The following is a 19,082-nucleotide window of genomic DNA, read 5'->3' on the forward strand; positions in this document are numbered from 1 at the left end:
ATTGATTTATTTTGGAGATCAGATCAAATATTCACTGGTACTTTTGCATGTACCGTGTTTGATTAGCAAAGACTAATAGCGAATTGTACTTGTAGCTCAAGCACAGAATTTTTTAACCCAAATGAAGGAGGATGGAAAAGCCTGTTTTGATTAAAGGAGAACATATGCAAAGCAGTTCTCAAGTACTCAGTTAAACTTTGTGGAACATGTTTGTTTTCTGATAGGCTCTACATTTTTACTTATAATTTCTTGATGATAAACTCTTTAAATTCTCAAAGGCACACTCTAAGCCCTTCTGAATTTCCTTTTGTGGACCTACAGTTGAGAAAGCAGGAAATGGTTTTGAACAGATGTTTATAGGTAATACTCTCAGTTGAATCAGAAAATAAAAATAGCAGGTCGTTTTAGAAGGGCAAATGAATCACTAATTTTATGAATGGCCTTAGTCCAGGAGAAACGTGTGAAGATTGTAAAAGCAGATTGGCTCTGCTAGCATAGCAACAATAACCCAAATCAGTGATTTGGGCCCAACACAAGACTAACATCAATTGAATGTCTTCAGCCTACTGGCATATGCAGTTTTTATAATTCGGATCAGTGTATTAATTTATGTCAGAAGGCTCTTTTAAAGTTTGCAGTGATCAATAATTATCCCACACCGTAAGTTTCATGCTCTGGCATATACTTGATTTTTCCATGAAAGGAATTGAGTGTGTCCTGGAAAATTGAAGTAGCATAAAATTGGGTTGACAATTCAGTGGACCTTTGCACCCCTTCATTGAACATGCAGCGTGTCAACCTGTCTCTCCAGAGGGGAGGAGGTACCGGGAGGCTGTGTCTGCTCCTACAAGCAGCAGCTGCTCACAGAGTAAATGCAGCCGGGTTTGATACCAGCTGTCAGTATTGTTGGGGGCTGACTTAGGGTAAAGAACAATGGGAGAGGCCACGCTCTTAGTCTACATCGACTTTGAGGCTAAGAAAAGAAATAGTAATTTAACGGTTTAGACATCTATTACAAGTGTGAAAGATCATGAAAGACTACCCTTTGATATGCAAATGAGCCGAAACATTCTCATTCCCTTTAAGGTGCAATCAGGGAACTAGCTTACTGCTTGCCTGACAGGGCTAAAGATACTTCTCTTGAGCAAATCCAGAAAAAGTTAAATCTTCTCAAGGACACCAAGCCTCTAGGTACGCTCAGGCTCAGCTTGTGTCCTGGATGGCTGGATGCTGTTTTAGGAGGAAGGAAAGAGGTTATATTTTTATGTCCTTGTTGAGTGAATTAGCATTGCCCATCTCCCACCAGCATAGAAAACTTGGTTCTCATATTTGACATAAAATATTGTACATTAAATCTTTTTCTGCCGTAGCACCGTAGCCTTCAAGTTACATAGATTTCTGGTATTTAACAGAAAGAAGCTTACAGAGCTTCTTAGACGTTTGATATTTAGAGGAACTATTGAAATATTTTTGTTACTTTTTTTTCTTTAAATAGCTTTGACAGATAGCAAATTTGTTAACTGGCAGAATAATAACTGCAACCCTACTTTTTGAATTTTACTTTTGACAGGCTTTTTTGCTATTATGTGCATGCTTGCAATAATAAAATAAGAGTTTTTAACAGTGCAGAGATCTTACTAAGCACAGGGTTTATTTGGTTTCACACAGCTCACTTGTGCTTTAGAAAAATAAGTTGCATTGTAGGAGAGGGAACTTAACTCATTTGAGAGTTTGTGTTTTTACGTCAGAATAGTCATCACACTTTAAGGAACATTCCCAGGAAAGGTTTTTTGTTTTGTTTCGTATCTTAATTTGGAATTCTGTAAAAACTTTTCAAACAAAATAGATTATCATATGTTGTAACACTTTGTGGACTTACCAGTAGCTACCTAAAAGCTGGGAAAATTATCTTTAAAAACCCTCACTCCCTGCTTTATTATTTGTGGAGTTTGGAGCTAAAAGCGCTCTTCTTTCTGCTCTGATAGATACTTAATAATAGGTTTGTAGTTGAGATTGGAGTTCCAAATAATTAGTATTCCCTTTCAAATGTGTTTAACAACATATATAATTCATGTCTATCTCTATCTGTGCACATACGGATTTGGGTTCTGTTCATTGGTGTGTAATTTATAGGCAGTGATATGCACAGATCTTAAATGTACAGGTTGACCTCTTTTGACAAATGCGTACACCAATGTAAACAACACTCCTCAAGGTGCAGTTTCTTTTACCCCAGGAAGTTCCCTTGAGCCTCTTTTCACTCGATTTTCCCCATCCCTGAAGAAAAAGAGTTGGATTTTGATTGAAAAGTAAAAGTAATTGGCTGAAGGATAAACATAATCAGCAAAGAAAACTGTTGCAGAGTTGTCTCTCCTGTTTCCCACCAAGGAACTGTGGCCAACTTTATGGTATTTGTCATAATTTGTAAGAGTGTTTGCATTGTTACCTTGGAAAAAAGGATAGGCCTAGAATCACAGGGACGTGAGTAGAACACTAGGTTCTGCCATTTGTAATTGTGACCTTGCACACAATAACTTCTGTCTGTAGATGGATAATGCCATCTACCTTGCAGGGCCTTTGTGGGGATAAGACCTTGGCTGACAGCCCCCACCCAGCACATGGTCCTACTCCTTGAACTGCATTCTTTTTTTGTTTGTTTCTTTTTTTAAAAAGGCCTTATTCTTTAGAGCAGTCGCAGGTTTACAGAAAAATAGTGCAGAACGTACAGTTTCCATTTATCGCCCCACCCCACCCCCACAGTTATCCCTGTTATGTTTTGCATTAGTGTGGTACATGTTACACTTGATGAAACGATATTATTAGAAACATATTTTTAACTCAAGTTCATAGCTTACATTAGGGTTTGGTCTTTGTGTTAATGTGGTTCTATGGGGTTCTTTTGTTTTTTGTTTTTAATTTTTTTGTGGCTTTGTATCCTGAGCTGCATTTTTGTCTGCCTGGCTTCCCTAAGCACCTGTGTAGATCCATGGGTCCCGTTCGCCAAGCCCACGTGAGGGGCGGTTGCCCCGCGCAGCTGGGCGCCTCCTTCCTCGTCCTGTCTAGTGGTTACATGGATGTAGGTGTTCGACACTAGACCTAGCCAGATGCTCTTCTCCTGCCATCACATTGTCGTGCATGAATGACTTTTAATAAGAACGCAACAGTGGGAAAGCACTCCCATTCAGCTGCTGATGAACAGGCTTAAAAGTTAGAACTGAGGGGGAAAAGTTAAATTTTGGCAACAGATGGGAGAGAGCGAGCGACTTGAGAAGCAAAGATGTGAGAACAAGACATCATCAGCTGCCTTACACAGCACAAAGAGGAAGGGGTGTGGTGCCTCTGTTGTCACTGAGGGGTTAAAGGGAACACTGTGATAAAATTGGAAAGGAAAGAGAGAAGCCAGATGACAGTGGGGATTGTCTGTCCCACAGCAGTTTGTGGGAGCTGCCTCAGTGCCACCTGTTAGCTGTAAGAAAACTTTCTCATTGCAATCCCTGTGAATTTCAAGAACTGAAGGAGTTTGGGGTTATTGTAGACTACTTTGTTTTCCTTTCTCACTTATTTGGATATATTCTGACTTATTTTCCATGAATATAACTGCTGTCAAAGGCTGTGGGTCAGATTTGTATATTCCTGCTTCGTGGGAAAGTGTATAATTCTCGATACTTTTAAAAAATTTGATATGAAATAAAAAAAAGTCGGCATTTTGTGATGTCTAACTGTGTGTATGTGTAGGGGATGGTTTGTACCCAAACTGCTTCTGTGTCTGTAAAAGGAACCTTTTGGGGCCAACTATACTTGCAAGATTGAGTTTTTGCTTTTTTAAAGGGCCTCCACTTTTCCGTGAGTTGATTGGTTTAAGGATTAACAAAATGTTGGATTATTGTTCTCCTTTGGCTGTAGCCATTAGCTATCTATGGGATTGTAGTGTGTGAAGTTTAAAAGGATGAGGTTAGCCTCTTATTCTTATGAGTATGCAGTTAATCCCTGGAAAGCCCATCAGTAACCAGCCTATATGTTTCTTTATGAAAAAAAATTTGCCCTAGGAGAATAGTGCATATCCTGCTAGCAGGAGCAGAAGACTAAAGGACTACAACAAGCGTGTGATCTTCCAGTTCTGCTAACTTATGTTACTGACACACTGTCTGGTTAAATGCCAATAGCCAAGCCTTTTATTAAATTTCCAAAGGGGAACGTACAATATTGCAAACACATCTTTGGTACATCCTGCTTCTTCTTTTTTAAGTTAGTTTGTTGCTGAGAATACGACAGGGTGTCTGACAAATGCAGGGTGGGGCCCCAATGTCTGGGTCCTTCTCTGTAATCAAAATGCTTTCTAGTTATTAGAAAAATTACTAAAGCATTTACTTTTTAAAATTATATAGTTGTATTTCCTCACATTTTCATATTATTTTTCATATTTCTTGACAGAAAGCATTATGTTTTCCCGCTTTTTCAGAGGGAGAAATTAAAGTCCCAGAGTAGAAATTAGAGTGTCCATTTTAGGAGGTAGACCTACGTAATATTTACTTATATTTTTATTTGAGCTACAACTTGCATATCACAAAAACCAGTCTTCAAAGCATACATTGTGGTTTTTAGTATATTCACAGAGTTGTGCAACCATCACCACTAATGCCAGAACGTTTTCATCAATCCCATACTCTGTTAGCAGTTACTCCCCATATCCCCTTCTCCCCAGCCCCTGGCAACTCCATCTACTTTCTGTCTCTGTGAATTTACCTATTCCTGGACATTTGATATAAATGAACCTTACAATATATAATATTTTGTGTCTTGCTTCTTTCACTTAGCATACTATTTTCAAGGTTCATCCATGTTGGAGCATGAATCAGTACTTCATTCTTTTTTATTGACCCATAATGGTCCCACATTTGTTTATCTGTTCATTGGTTGATAGGCATTTGGGTGGTGGAAACTTTCTGGCTAATATGGAATAATGCTGCAATGAACATTTGTGTACAAGTTTTTGCATGGACATGTGTTTGGTTCTCTTGGGTCTATATCTAGGGAATTGCTGGGTCAAATGGTAGCACTATGTGTAACTTTTCTGAGCAGTGGTCCAATGTTTTCCAAAGCGGCCATACCATTTTCCATTCCCACCAGCAGTCTGTGAGGCTTCAATTGCTCCCCGTCTTCACTAACGCTGTAATTGTCTGTCTGTTTTATTATAGCCAACCTAGTGGTATGAAGTGGCCTCTTGTTTTGATTTGCTTTTCTCCTGATGGCTAATGATGTTGCACATCTTTTCATGTGCACCTACATGGATTTTGAAGTGCATCTACCTAAACATGGATTACTTAAACTCATTCTATTTCAGACCTCCAAATCTCAGGGGTGTAGAGATTGTCATTACTATAGCATTCTTCAGGGAAGGTGGAGCAAGCAAGGCAGGGTGGTCATGCAGGATGAGTCGGCCTGTGCATTTAGCTAAAATGCAGAAGGAGTCAAGATGAGTTCAAAACCTTCTCAGAAGTTTAGGCTCTTTGTTCCCGGTTTCTACCTGGGTATATGCCATCATTTTTGCCTCTGTGTGTCATTTGCATGTTTGTTCCTGCACTGAGATGGGGCCTTTCAGTGGGATGTTATTTTTCTTCTTTTATTATTGTCTTTGAGTGGTTTGTGAATTCTTGGCCCCAGTAAGCAGTTTCTGCCTGTTTATCACCACTGCCCCTCTTGACGGCAGAAGCCATTCACATAATGGGAGGTTTTCAGATGGCTCCTGGAGCAGTGTCCTTGATGTTTCTGCTGCAGACAGCCCTTTCCCACTTGTTTGCTGTAGCATACCAATTTTCTTCTTTCTGCAGTCTCCCAAGATAAGAACTGAGTGTTTTAAAGAGCAGGGAAATAGCAAAAATCAAGAAAGAATGGTTTGGAGAGAACTGTCAACAAATGCTACTTTTCACTTATTTTCCCCTTTACAAGTGTTTAAATACCAAGTGCTATAAATGCCACTTACTGTCATTCTTTTGAGCATTAGAGATGCCATTTGGGGCCATGGATCTTAATTCTGGTTAGGTGAAATTTGTAATCTTTGTGACATCGGTTTTGTGACATTGGTTTCCTGATGTTGTGAGGTGAGTTAAATTTCAGAAATTAGAGTTGATTCAGTGATTGGTGGAGCGGAGCTTAGCATCTAGTGAGGATAAGGCTGGCAGTGGCCTTCATTTTCGTACTGGTTGTCCTTCCCACTTGTATCGGCAGCTCTATGATGATAAATCATAGGCTGCACCTGTGTTTTAGAAACAAAAATGTGGAAACCATCACACCATTACGTTGAAGCTCTGAATGTAAACAGCAAAGTCAATTTCATTATAGTGATAAAATTGACCCAAGCTACACTAGGTAAAATGTGAATTAAAATTCTAAATGTGTGTCTGTTGTTTGACATGTGACATGGATGAGGTTACTGTATGCCTTGAGGGTTTTAGGTATCATTAACTCAGGGTTTGGTGTTTGTTTTACTTGTCTCACTCCCAGCCTGTTCAAATTGTTTGGGCAAGAGCTAGTGCAATTATCTCCTTATTCCCAAATTAAATCTTTCCATATTCCCCTTTTAGGCACTGGAACAGCACTATGTAAAAGTTCCCAGTGTAGTGCTTTCCCAAATTTTGTAAAATAAGATTTTTTTCCTAAATTAAGTCAGCTCTAGAAAGCAGATGCTCATTTTTTGAGCTGTAACAGGATGCTTGAATGGTGATAAAAGAACAGTGAATACGTGAATGTTGAAATGTATTTTTATTTTTTAGGTAACAATTTGGCAAGTTACCTGGTACACAACAACATGAATTCTAATGTCTTGACTCAGAGTTCCAGCTCAGATCTACAGCAATGTTTCCCAGCCTTGGCACTACTGAAGTCTTGGGCCGGATAATACTTTGTGGAGCTGTCCTGTTTATATATAGGATGTTTAACAGCATCTACTTGATGCCAGTAGTACCCCACCCCTCCCAGCTGTGACAACCATAAATATCTCCAAATGTTGCCGGATGTCCCCCAGATGTCCCCCAGTGGAGGGGTGGCACAATGCCCTGTTTGGGAACCACCGGTCTAGATCACTAGCCTGAGAAACCCACCTATATTGCTATAACCCACCATTCATCACCAAAGATGGCTTTGCTAATAGCTTTACAAACTTTAGCATGTGCATTCTATCCTATGTACATCTGCAAGCATTAACTTTTTTTAAAAAATATCAACTAATTGTTATAAACTAATGAATGGATAGAAGATTGGTTCTTCCCACCCTGCTGTCATATTGAAAAACATTTTATATTTTCCCAAATGATGTGTGCAGCTCTGGTCTAGAGAGAGCAGATACATGTAAATTTCTTTAATTGGCAGAGCCACTGGGGTTTTTGTTTGACTCTTTTGCTGATGATTAGCAATGTCAGTGTTTCTTTTGTTCTACCATATGTTTTTAAAGTAGCATTCATGCCTTTTCCTTTTGTGAAGGTGCTGTGCTGGGTACCTTAGTTTTCTCAGTTAATTTACATTGAGAAAATATTTTTCCAAAAACAGGTGGGGCAGGTGTGGTGCCCTTTGGTGGCTGGAACTGTTTTGCCCTCCTGGATGTGCTCCCTCTCTTCATGTCAATAAATCCTGAAAACGACCCTTCTAGTTTTTTAAGCTCCTACTTCTGAGAGAAGCCAGAGCTGTCTCTGTTTAGGCTTTAGTCTTCTGTCCAAGCTTCCTTGGAAGAGAGATGGGAGCAAATGGTAGCCTCATTTTTCAAACGTAGGGATGGGCTCTGGGAAGCCAGGACCAGAGGTGGTTCTCCTCAGTAGTAAATCTAAGAACAAATGCCCGTCTGTCCTTGCCCTGTGAGGCAGATGGTGACTCTGGGTGTCTCTGGGTGAGTGGTGGTGTGTGCACTTGAGCTCCTTGTCCCCTGGGTAGCGAGAGGCTTGTGGGAGCTTCAGTGGAGGAGGAGATGGTGCTTTTCCTGCCTATGCTTGGGGCCACTTGATCCTTACCTCCTTGAGAGTATGTCTGGGCCGTGGCAGGGCCACAGGAAAAATGCTGTTCTAGGAAACAAATGATTGCGGGTAATCCTCCTTCTGGCCTCTTAGCTTTGGGCTGTCACTCAGTTATGGGATGGGGGTAGCGAGGCCCACCCTCCCTACCACGGGTGTGTTCTGAGCTCAGGCCTGGTAACAGTCATGAAAATGCTATTAGTGACAACTGTTTGGCAGCATAAAGAAGGAGAGTGTACGATAGTCATACCCACATCCTCTTAAAAGTTGGATGCATCCTACTGCTGCATAATATCCCTTCCAGTTTAATAAGATTGTGCTTTTAGAACCAGAAAAGCAGGCAAGATGGCCTAGCAAAGGATGGCAGGACCCAATTGCTTTTAATAACAGACAGTGAGCTATTTCTTCAAGGGGACTAGAAAGTGAGAGCCAGGGTAGAAGTGGGAGTTACCCGTGGCCATTTAGGCTGTTGACGATCCCTGTTGATAGTTATTAGCCTGAATGTTGGGTTTAACCTGCTTCACAGCTGTGGTGAAGCCCCTTCATTTTATGCGCTAGCTTCCTTTTGCAGTGATATGAGTCTGTATTTCCCGTTCATCTTTCTAAAACCTAACTTGGGTTTGGGGGGAAATCTCGACTTCCGTTCTTGCATTATGCAAATAGTACCTCAGTATATGTTTGCTCCCACAGAATGTTCCAGCTCTGAAGTTTTCTGGTTGACCATTCTGAATTTTGGGGGAAGGGGATGGGGGTGGTGATCATGTGGCACCCCCCACCCTGTGGTTAAATTCTTTCCTCTCGGCTTAGCCTCTCTCATCTTCCTTTAATCATTGCCGTGCTTAATTACCCCGCTGCACTTGCTTGTGTATGCATCATTGCTTCCCCCTACCCTCACCCCCCCAAGCCGGACATAGCTCTTAAACTCTCCAAGTAATGATAGTATTTGCTGGTAGGCAGACCTGCTCCTCATCCTTCTCCGAGCACATTTCTTATGGCAGGTGTCTGGTTTCTAATTAAGTGCTAATGAGCAAGCCTAGTGGGCCGTGATGCCGCTACCAGCTCCTTCAGTTTTATGTCGCTGTTGCTGGGCTCTTAAAAGGTGACAGAGCAAGAATTAGTGTCTTTGGAATGACAGGAAGGTGATATTATGCATAAAGAAATTGTTATTACGATCTCAAATGGTGAGTGAGTAGTGTATAAATACTTTCCAAGAATACTATCAATGCTACCTGCTCTGACCTCACCCCTTTTTCCATTTTTTCTTTAACTAGAACTATGGTCTCTTAAAGGAATGGAAGTCTAAGATTAAGTTGGCTCCTCAGGATCTGCTTTTTTTTCAAAGATGCTAGGAGACGCTGAAAATTTACTGTAAAATTAACCATGGACACTGATTTCTGGTTTTAAGTGATTGCTGTATTTTTCTTATTCTTGAGGGTGGGAAGATTCTTCAGGAGTCCATTGAAAGATCCATGGTCTGGGTGGAAATTGCTAAGGATCTCATGTGAAGATTTAATATTCCATACATGTAAAGGCATAATAAATAAAACGAGTAATTGAGTCCCAGGGAAGTGAGCACAAATCAGAATCTTAAGAATTTTCTAACACTACACCTTAGAAATTGAGCTTTAATCGTTTTTACTGTCTCATCAAAAACGAGTTTTATGTTGGACAGCTGAAATGTGGCCAGATTTACGGTGCAGGGGCCATTTGTTGGATACTTTCTCATTTCATACAACATGCTGTTAAATATAATATATGATAGCAATGATAGTTTTTAATGTGAACAGATTTATAACTTCTGGAATGGGTTCAGGGATGGAGGCAACATAGTGTAGTGGAAAAGGCCTCTAGCAGTGGGGTAAACAGCCACGGTTACCAGGACCCCATGGTCACCCCACTGGTTAAATCCTGCTTTCCTCCCCGAGGCTCTCTGGTGTCATTGTTGTCAACTACAATATAGAAAGGGTGGGGTTGAGGTGCAGCTTAGGATGAAGGAAGGGATGGGGAGAATGTTATCTCTAGGATTTCTCCCAGCTATAGCAAGCTTGGTTCCCAGAGACAAACCACTGCTAGATGTGGCACAGTAGAGAGTGGCTTCACCAGCTGTTAGGACATTGGCTCCTGGCCCCTCCTGCCTAGTGGGAGAACCTCAGCAGTTTTGCCCATTGTCTTCAAGCCTTAGTTCCTTGGGTGCAATGGGGATATCAGCACTTCCTTACAGTTCTGAGAGTTTAATGAAGTAAGGTATATACAACTGCTTGTGTGGAGCATATAAAGACATCCAGATGCTGCTGTCTTCTTTCTGCCATCTCTTAATTAAAGATAATGTTTTAGTTTTGTCTCAATCATTGCAGTAAAAGTTAAGGCAATATATATAGGTGTAAAATGGAGTCATCTAATAAACAGTGACTAGTTAAGGTATGGCAACTGTATTTTAGGTTGCATCTTTACCCCCAACCCCATCCCCCAGCCACATACACACACTTGAACCTCTCAGATGAGTCTTCAATTTATGGTGTCTTAGATTCAGTGACATACCGTATTTCATCCTTGGAGGTACTTAAAGATGGAACTAACCTTCAGGTGCTTAATAACTTAGCCAGGCTTGCTAATAATAAACAGCTACACTTCTAGGGGGTGAGTTATGCCAGAAAGTTACAGTGTAGAGCTGATGATTATATTTTGGGAAGACAGGGAGAGGTAACTGAATAGGTGAAGGCTTTGGATGAACTGAAAGCACTAATCACATTTTTCCCCTTTCCTCCCTCTGTTTCTCTCTCTCTACTCCCTTTGTGTCTATGTTTGTTCTGTTCCCTCCATCCTCTCATGCCTACCCTTTTCCTGGATACTTTCCCCACCATCACCACCTCCTTCTCCATCACCACCACCAACAGCAGCAGCAGTTGCAAGCTCAGCATCTTTCTCACGGCCACGGACCCCCGGTACCCCTAACGCCTCACCCGTCGGGACTTCAGCCTCCTGGAATCCCGCCCCTCGGGGGCAGCGCTGGCCTTCTCGCGCTGTCTAGTGCTCTGAGTGGGCAGTCTCACTTGGCAATAAAAGATGACAAGAAGCACCACGAGGCAGAGCACCACAGAGGTGAGCGGCCGGGCAAGCCAGATTAGGACTTGGTCCTAATACTCAGACAGTGCTGCAAAATTGTGTGCATCGCTAAAGAAAGCCCCACCCTATACAGAGAGGAGACAATGAGATAAAAGAGGAACTGTCGCAAAGCTTTGCCACTGAAACACAGTTCACCCTGAAGTGTTCAGGGTTGGACGTGGGGATGTGTAGATTTCTCGAGCTCTATTTAGGTTGCAGGCATCTTGACATCTTGGCAACTGCTTAAGTTAATGCCAGTGGCCTGTACCATATTATGGAAAACTGTTAACTGCTTAATTGGGTAATTTTCAAAGAAAATAATGTTGTTAAATGGGGCGAAATAAGTTAAATTTGAAAGTGAATGTGTTCAAATGAAAGGTTTGATAATTGCATCTGTTACTACTTAGTTTCATAGGCTTTAATTCTAGTATGCATTAAACATTGGGCAAAATTGCACTTGACTAATTTTTTGAAGAAAAGTAATTTATTCTGTCAAGAAATTAAAAATAAAATAGGCTTTGTGTATGGTTAAACTGTAAATCTTACGTTTACAAAATACTGTAATTTTCAGGAAATCACTGTATTAGGAATGTGCAATGACTTATATAAATAAAAGCCATTTTTAAAACTGTTTGGGGCTTGTGTTCTAATTATTCCCCCCTTTTTTTTATTTCTGTTCTTGCCTCTGTGTCTGAACGGGCATGTCTGTGCGTTTCTTGGTAACCTCCTCGGGAGCAGACAGAGAACCAGGCACAGTAAGTACCAAACGCCTCCTGCACATAAACACTCTCTCCTCCCTGCAGTGCTTTCCCACGTTGCGTTTCTTAAACACAGGCCTGGATGTGTGTGTTTTCCCTGTTTCTCTCCCCTGGTTGTTTATCTTTTTTCGTATTTTTGTTTTTTTGGTATGATTATTTCCCCCCTCTTGTCTTTTCTCTAGAACTTTTAAAACTTGGATTAGGTGAGAGGGACAGGGTATTTGGGGTCCCAACCCTTTGCTACAATTACTCACTGGGGGAATACATTTGGATCAGTATGCGTCCCTGACCCACTTAAAAATAGGTTTACTGCTGCATTCTAAGTCCAGGTTGCCTGTCATTAAAAAGTGTATTCCTTTTTATCTTAAATCAGTTTTACAGGCAAGGGGTCACAATCCACATGTGAAATTGGTTAGTAATGTGTTACTTCTACCAAAACCGTTCATTATCCTCTGCAAATGCATCGTAGTTGCTAGGTTTCCATATGTAGGTTTCTTTTCATAAATGCCCTTGGGGTGTGAACTTGAACTTGAATTTGTTTTAGGCCAAAGAGCTGAGTGTATGAGTAAGTTCTTAAGATCAGGAAATTCGGTGTATAGAACTATGGGCTTACTGAGCTCTTCTTTTCACCAGCCTTAATATTACCTGTTTTACATGTTGCACATTCGATCTGCACATTTAACTATCTACCAGTTATGTGGGAGATCCAAGTCTTAAATACATTTCTCAAGTGCTATGGAGAAAAAGGATGAGATTTTGCCTCTTTTGAGCTAGGATAACCTTACTGTTTTTTTGCTTCCTACCTCCTCCCTCCTCCTCTTCTGAACATGAAAGTATTTTGTTGATCATCTTAAATCTAATTGGGTTAAAAATGGGTTACTGACCTTTTGCCTCCTCCTGATACTTTTAAGAGTTTAGGGGAAGATATGTAAATATTTTCAGTTTGAAAAGTTAAAATTTTTTCTCTTATTCTATTCCTTAGGAAGTAGCCACTTTTGAAATTCTCTTTGGGACAGATCTCAGTGTACTTTCATATGTCTGGATCTGGTAGGAGGAATGGGTAATAGTTTAAAGAGGGGTAGCTAATTTGTTTTTAAAATCTTTTACTACAAGATTTTTTTCTGGAAATTCTCTGACAGAGAATGGAGAAAAGTTATATATAGGAAATAAAATATGCTACTCACAAAGTACAAATTTAAGTAAACTGACTTTGATTTATGGAGGTGACCTTGATGTCACACTCTTTTAGTGTCCCTATGGATTGTCATCATTCCTGCTATTTTCATTCTATAGCGTGTTGAATAAAAAAATCCACCTTGGACCAGGGAGTAGACATTGCAACATAGGGAGTAGATATGTCAGGATAGCTGTGCCTGTAGTTTCCTGCATGTTTTTAATATATTGAACTTATTGTAGGTTTGGGACTTTATAGTGTAACTTTTTGTTCCCAGTACTATTCTTATATTTCACCTTCAATCACTGTATACTTATTGAGTGCTTACTATATGTCAGGCAACCTTGGAGATGTGTCTGTAGTTTGGATATTTACACACATACATCTCAAACCCTTTCTCTTAAGAACTGAGGAGAGGAGACAAAAATGCTGAAAGATATAAGACTGTAGAACAGTTCAGCCCAAGTACCAGAGAGTTGTAGAAGTGACACTCCGCTACATACCTCTGCAATGCCAGTGGTGTGAATGGGAGCAGGTGTGCATGCGTAAGCTATTAGATGTATTTTTTTCTATCTTCTTTGTCCTCTTTCTGAGTGCTTATCTCCCGGCCTCTTGTTTATATTTTTGGCTGAAAAATGTAAGCAGGTTCTTAATTCATTGAGGGACTACAGTGGAGTGGAGGAAGGATGATTAGTTTACCCTTAAAGAAGTACAAAATAGTCCTTGAATTTCAGGCAGTTGTTTGGGTTGTTTTAAAACTCACTTGTGTTAGTTAACAGTCAATGAACTTTCAAGTTGAAATGTGGATATATAGCATTAAAACAATCTATAACATAAGGAGCAACTTGTGTTATCTGCATGTATCCTTTCCATACCAAATTTTTGACAAGTCTTGATTATTTCAGTGAGTATTTTCTGAATTGGTATGTGTACGGTGTTTCCTGCTGAATTACTGCAGAAAAATGTTTTGCTACTGATGGTATAAAAATGGGGAAAATGCACTAATCTGTAACCTAAACATTTAATTCAGTCTGTGGAGAGGAATTAAATTGCTCACTGTCCATATAAGTGGGATTTCACTGCAGTGAAATAAAATTAAGTAGCTCTTCAGACTTTGGGTAAAATTGAATATGAGAAGCAATGGGTAATGAGATGATGGGGACTGTTAGTGCCTAAAATATTACAGTACTCATCTGTTTAATAAAGTGGTTCGAATTATGAAGTCTGACTTGACTTGGCAGATCTGTACTACTGTCGGGTTTGTTGTTTTGTTTTGTTTTAAACCCACTGAAGGGTTAAGGGCAGTTACAACAGGACAGTGGTTTTCAAACTTTTTGGTGTCAGGATGTTTACAGTCTTAAAAATTATTAAGGATCTCAAAGAAATTTTATGGGGGTTATATTTTAGTATTTACTATTACTAGAAATAAAACAAAATAGCATAAAAAATAAAAAACATTTTAAAATGGGTTAAAAATAATGATAAACCTGTTACATGTTAACATAAATAACATTGTTAATAAGGAATATTTTCTTAAAAAAATAATTGCATTAAAAGAGTGTCATTGTTTTACACATTCACAAATTTCTTTAATATCTGGCTTAGGATAGCTGTGTTCTCATCTGCTTCCGCATTCGATTTGTTGGTGATAATGTTGTTTTGTTTGAAATATATGAAGAAAATTTGGCTCCGTAAGGATTTGTAAGGGTCTCTCAGACCTTCAGTGGTCCTTGGACCAAACTTCAAGAACCACTGCCTTAAGAGGATACCAGTCTGGAATTATTCAGAAATCTTTGGTCTTATTATTCCCTGTTCTTTCTATATTGAATAAATTAACATTAAGTGCAAAACCACAGAGGATGTTGGGTATGTAAGGGTTTTTATCTGTGAGTCTAACCTGGCTGGCGGGTGTTTCTTGTTTACTTATTTTTAATGACAAAATTATTCAATTTGCTAGTTTATGATACAGAGGGAAAACAAATGAGACTTGTTGCAACCATTTTTAATGTAAAAAAGTCCAGGAAATGAAAGCATTAAGAAAGGAGTGACAAAGTGGACACTACTTTTAAGTTTCTTGTTTATGAAAGGGTTGAATAATAAAGTAACTTTTTAAGAGGTTTATTTTGTTGTTTTTAAACTTAGATTTGAGTACTGTTTTTCTAATTCTTAAAATGCTTTTTTTCCTAGAAACAAGTTTACTTATCAGGGTGCTATTATTTAGCAAAGAAATATGAAATAACCGAATAAAGGCCTTTATTTGTTCGGTAGTACCCAGTAATGATAACAATTGGGCTTTAGATATTTCAATTAAAGATAAATGGCATTAAATTTTGGCTGAAAGGACTATTATTTTAATAAGTCTGCTTGAAAGACTTGGAAGTAGAATGTTGACAGACAGTTGTAGGGCTTCTAAAAAGATGATAGAACCTGTGTTTAAATGCTTTTGTTCATTTAACATATTTACTGAGCACATACCATGTGCCAAGCATTTTTTTGAGTCTCACTAGGTATACCAGCTGCCATTTTTTCAGTGATACCTCTGAATGTTACAGTTAAATATTTGGGGAAATGAGTGAAAAACCCTGACAACCTAACTCAGCGATTACTACTTAGGACATTTGGGAAAGGGAGGAGACTCCAGAACAGGTCAGTGGACTTAGGCAGAGTTCATGGACTGGCTTCAGATGGTCCTTGAATCCCTCTGAAATTGAAGGCAGAATGCTGTGGGTCTGTGCTCTTGTGAATAATTCTGGGGAAAGATAATAACTTTCATCAAACTCTTAAAAGGACTTTCTGACCCATGAAAGTCTGAAGCACTTTCATCTGTCTTAGAAATCATATGACGCAAGGCCATTGTTTTATCAATAAAACCACAAGCTCACGGAGGTGGGGCCCCTTGGTTACAAAGCTACTTTGTCAGCAGCATCAAAATTTAGGTCATGTCTTATGAGGGTCTGTGTTGATGCTCCCATAATTGATATATCAAATCATCAGGGATTCATGTTTAGAACTTAAAGGTAGTTATGACAACCATCACTTTATTTAATCTAAGCTGGGGGGAGGGTATTGATTTTATTTTTCTTCTCTGTTCTCAGTCTTCATGGTCAACAGACTAGTTAAATATCAGAGGTAGGACCAGATTCATACTGAATCAAACGGACACATCAGCATGGCAGAGGACAAGGAGGATATAAGATATGAGGTTTGCTTTGGAAAACAGACTTTACTGTTCTTTTTCTGAAAATAAAAATATCACCTTAGTTCCCAGTGGCTCTTGGGGACTGTGGTGGCATCGGGAGTAATAGAAAGGAAACTAGTTTGGGACAAAGGCGGAACTGAGTGGGATCCTGGCTGCACAGGCAAGTGTTTGTTCAACCTTTTGTACCTTCCCAGTTTCATCTGTAAAATGGTGATAACAGGGGCTGCTTCACACGGTGAGGGTTAAGAGACCACGTAAGGGAAAGCGCTTCCTCCCCCTCTACCTGCAGAGAAGCAAGACAAAAACAAATGCGTCATGAGTCACACTCACCGTAATTGCTCGTGATTTCCTCTTGGTGTTTCTTTTATTATTATTATTTTAATTAAAGCTTAAATTGTGAAAGGTGGTTGAGGATGAAGTAAGTTGCAGTTCCTGTTTCTTGTAAGCCAGGCCTCTAAAACTGATCCCATTCTCATTAGCTTTATCAGCTCGTGATACTCCTACCTCAGAGGTAAACAGGGAACAGGAGGAGGTGTTAATCTCACCCTGAGTCAAAGAATTACCTGGAAATAAAGAATAAAACTGAGATTAGTTATCTAACATTTAAAACTTTAGCACAGTGGGACACACAAGTTTTCTTAGAACGGTTGCCTCAGCTGGTTTTCATTTTTGCAGAATTTTAACTTGTGTGCTTAAATATGTATCTCCTCTTTGGAAAACTGATGTCACTGTCATGAGAAAGATAAATCCCTGAACAAAGGAAAGCCCTGGTTTCTAGATGGCTGGGACTTGTATGTACCTGCAGCCAGGTGGAGGTGTCTGTTTTCTATGGATGAGGTAGCTCACCAGGTGGATATTGGGCCTGCCTGCTCAGGTTTTGTCTCACTCTGGTTACGGTGAAAATAGTACATCTTTACTCGAAAACACCAAAAAGTAGGTAGAAAACATTGCCCCGTCCCAAAACTTTTTTTTTTTTTGAGCTTCTGTTTGTGTTCTGTGATTAGAAAACTTAATTACATCTTTATCATCCTTACCTTCCTTATCATTCTCTCTCTGGATCACAGGTAGGTGACAAACTCTGTCCCCATCTTTCAGTTGGGGAGATGTACACATATGTGTAGGGAGGTATCCACATAATTCACACAGTTTCTGGACCTTTTCTTGAATTAGAACGTCTCTCATCAGGATGAGAACAAAGAGGGATAGTAAAAGCTCAGTAACTCTTATAAAACAGATTTTTAAAAGAAGTTCTAAATATATATTTGATTTTTGCTTTGACAGCAAGGCGCCAGGTTGGGGAATGAAGGCATCACAAGGGCATTTGAACGGTACTTTAAAATAACATTTATGGTCAGCTCCAGAGTTTGTATTTGTGTTTTTGCATTGTCCGGAGAGGGAGAATTAAAGGGCAAGCTGGGGGCATGAGAGGATGATGAGGAAGGCATCCACCGTGCATCGTGCTATGTAATCCCCCTTCCAGCCCTAACACGCATCACTTCTGTCCATCCTCTCCCACACTGCCACATTCCATTCCACGAGTCCTGGTGACTGAGTCACCCATCTAATCCACTGCATTTGAGCACCACCAGGTTCCTAGGGCAGGATGCAAAAACAATGCTGGTGCTTTCCCGTATTTTGTGTTGAAACACAGTAAGAACTAGATGTGTCTGTTCAGGCCAGCTGCCCAGCCAGGGCACCTGTTTCTACTTTCTCCGTGTTATTGACAAGTGGGGATCCCATTATGTCAGCTTTATGGGTTAAAAAGAAAATGCATTTGTTGAAATGGGCAGAATATGTCACTGACCAGTGGGACCACAGCAAAAAGCACAGCGCAGGGTGATGGTTTAATTGGTGTCGGGTGTAAATAGGGAAGGCACACAGATGTGACGGGGTGCACAGTTACCTAATTGTTTTAATGTTCACCGAGAAGTTAATTGTCAGTGTAGAGTGTGCTAGCAAATTAGGTTCCCACTGTCTTAGCGTAACCGAGGATAAATGAGGTGTCATGAGTTTCCAATCTGTACCTCTGACACAAACACTTTTCCTGTGGGGAGGAGAAAGTTCCCAAGGGGAATCAGCACGGCACTAAAGAAATCTATTTGAATAATGTGCATTATTTTCGCATTAGGGAAACCTGTCATCTAGCTTTTGCTATACCCATGAGTGGGTTTTCCTTTCAGATTTGCTGCTGATGGTTTCAGGTTCAGACTTGGCTTGGCTTGACTCTGTAACAAGTGTTCCAGTAACACTGGCAGAGTGCAATGTTTCATTAAACTTGCTTTCTTTCATATTTTTTGGCATTACATTCCAATATATTAGTATATGTAAACAACCATTATGGTTAAATTGCTAAAAAGTAAAAGCCTAGGAATAAGATATAAAGACTGATTTTTTATCTTTATTGTAGCCACTGAGTGTTTGCTCCCTTAGTCTTGAATGGCTGTTCAGAGCCTGGAGATAGAAGAAATCATTATCCAGAATGGTCAGGATAAATGTAATACAAGTCCAGGTCTTGACATGTTATTTTGACCCAGCTGGATACTCCTGAGATTCAATAGGCTCTTCTGTTTACACTCCAAGTTCTTGTATGAAAGTATGGTTGAATAATCGTGCTTTGTCTTAAGAGAATATATTGGCCACTTCTACCCACCCACGAAACTCATACACTTTGCCAACTATGAGATAACTTGCATGCATTTAACTGCACCTGGGAAAGGCCCTGTTGTATGTGTTTCTGTAAAGCATGGTTCACACAGTCATGAAATTGTGCTCCAGGACTTGATTCTGTTTGACTACACAAGGCAATTTGCACAGGTTGCCATATGGGGAGACCTGGCACTTTTTCTTTTTTG

The 19,082-nt window shown here is 39.9% G+C and overlaps 1 protein-coding gene across 11 annotated transcripts in view; it reads left to right on the forward strand.

Moving 5' to 3' along the window:
• Positions 1 to 19,082, forward strand: part of TLE1 (TLE family member 1, transcriptional corepressor) — an 85,213-nt gene that overhangs the window by 30,376 nt on the left and 35,755 nt on the right. For 7 of the 11 annotated variants that reach the window (XM_037850957.1, XM_037850962.1, XM_037850959.1 and 4 more), the window contains 2 exons: positions 10,892 to 11,096; positions 11,838 to 11,854. In XM_037850957.1, coding sequence (XP_037706885.1) covers positions 10,892 to 11,096; positions 11,838 to 11,854 — 222 coding nt within the window. The remainder of the gene's footprint in view (positions 1 to 10,891; positions 11,097 to 11,837; positions 11,855 to 19,082) is intronic. The other 4 variants (XM_037850958.1, XM_037850960.1, XM_037850964.1 and 1 more) reach the window with 1 other exon arrangement.

This window comes from Choloepus didactylus, chromosome 10 (assembly GCF_015220235.1).
Source record: "Choloepus didactylus isolate mChoDid1 chromosome 10, mChoDid1.pri, whole genome shotgun sequence".
NCBI lineage: Eukaryota > Metazoa > Chordata > Mammalia > Pilosa > Megalonychidae > Choloepus > Choloepus didactylus.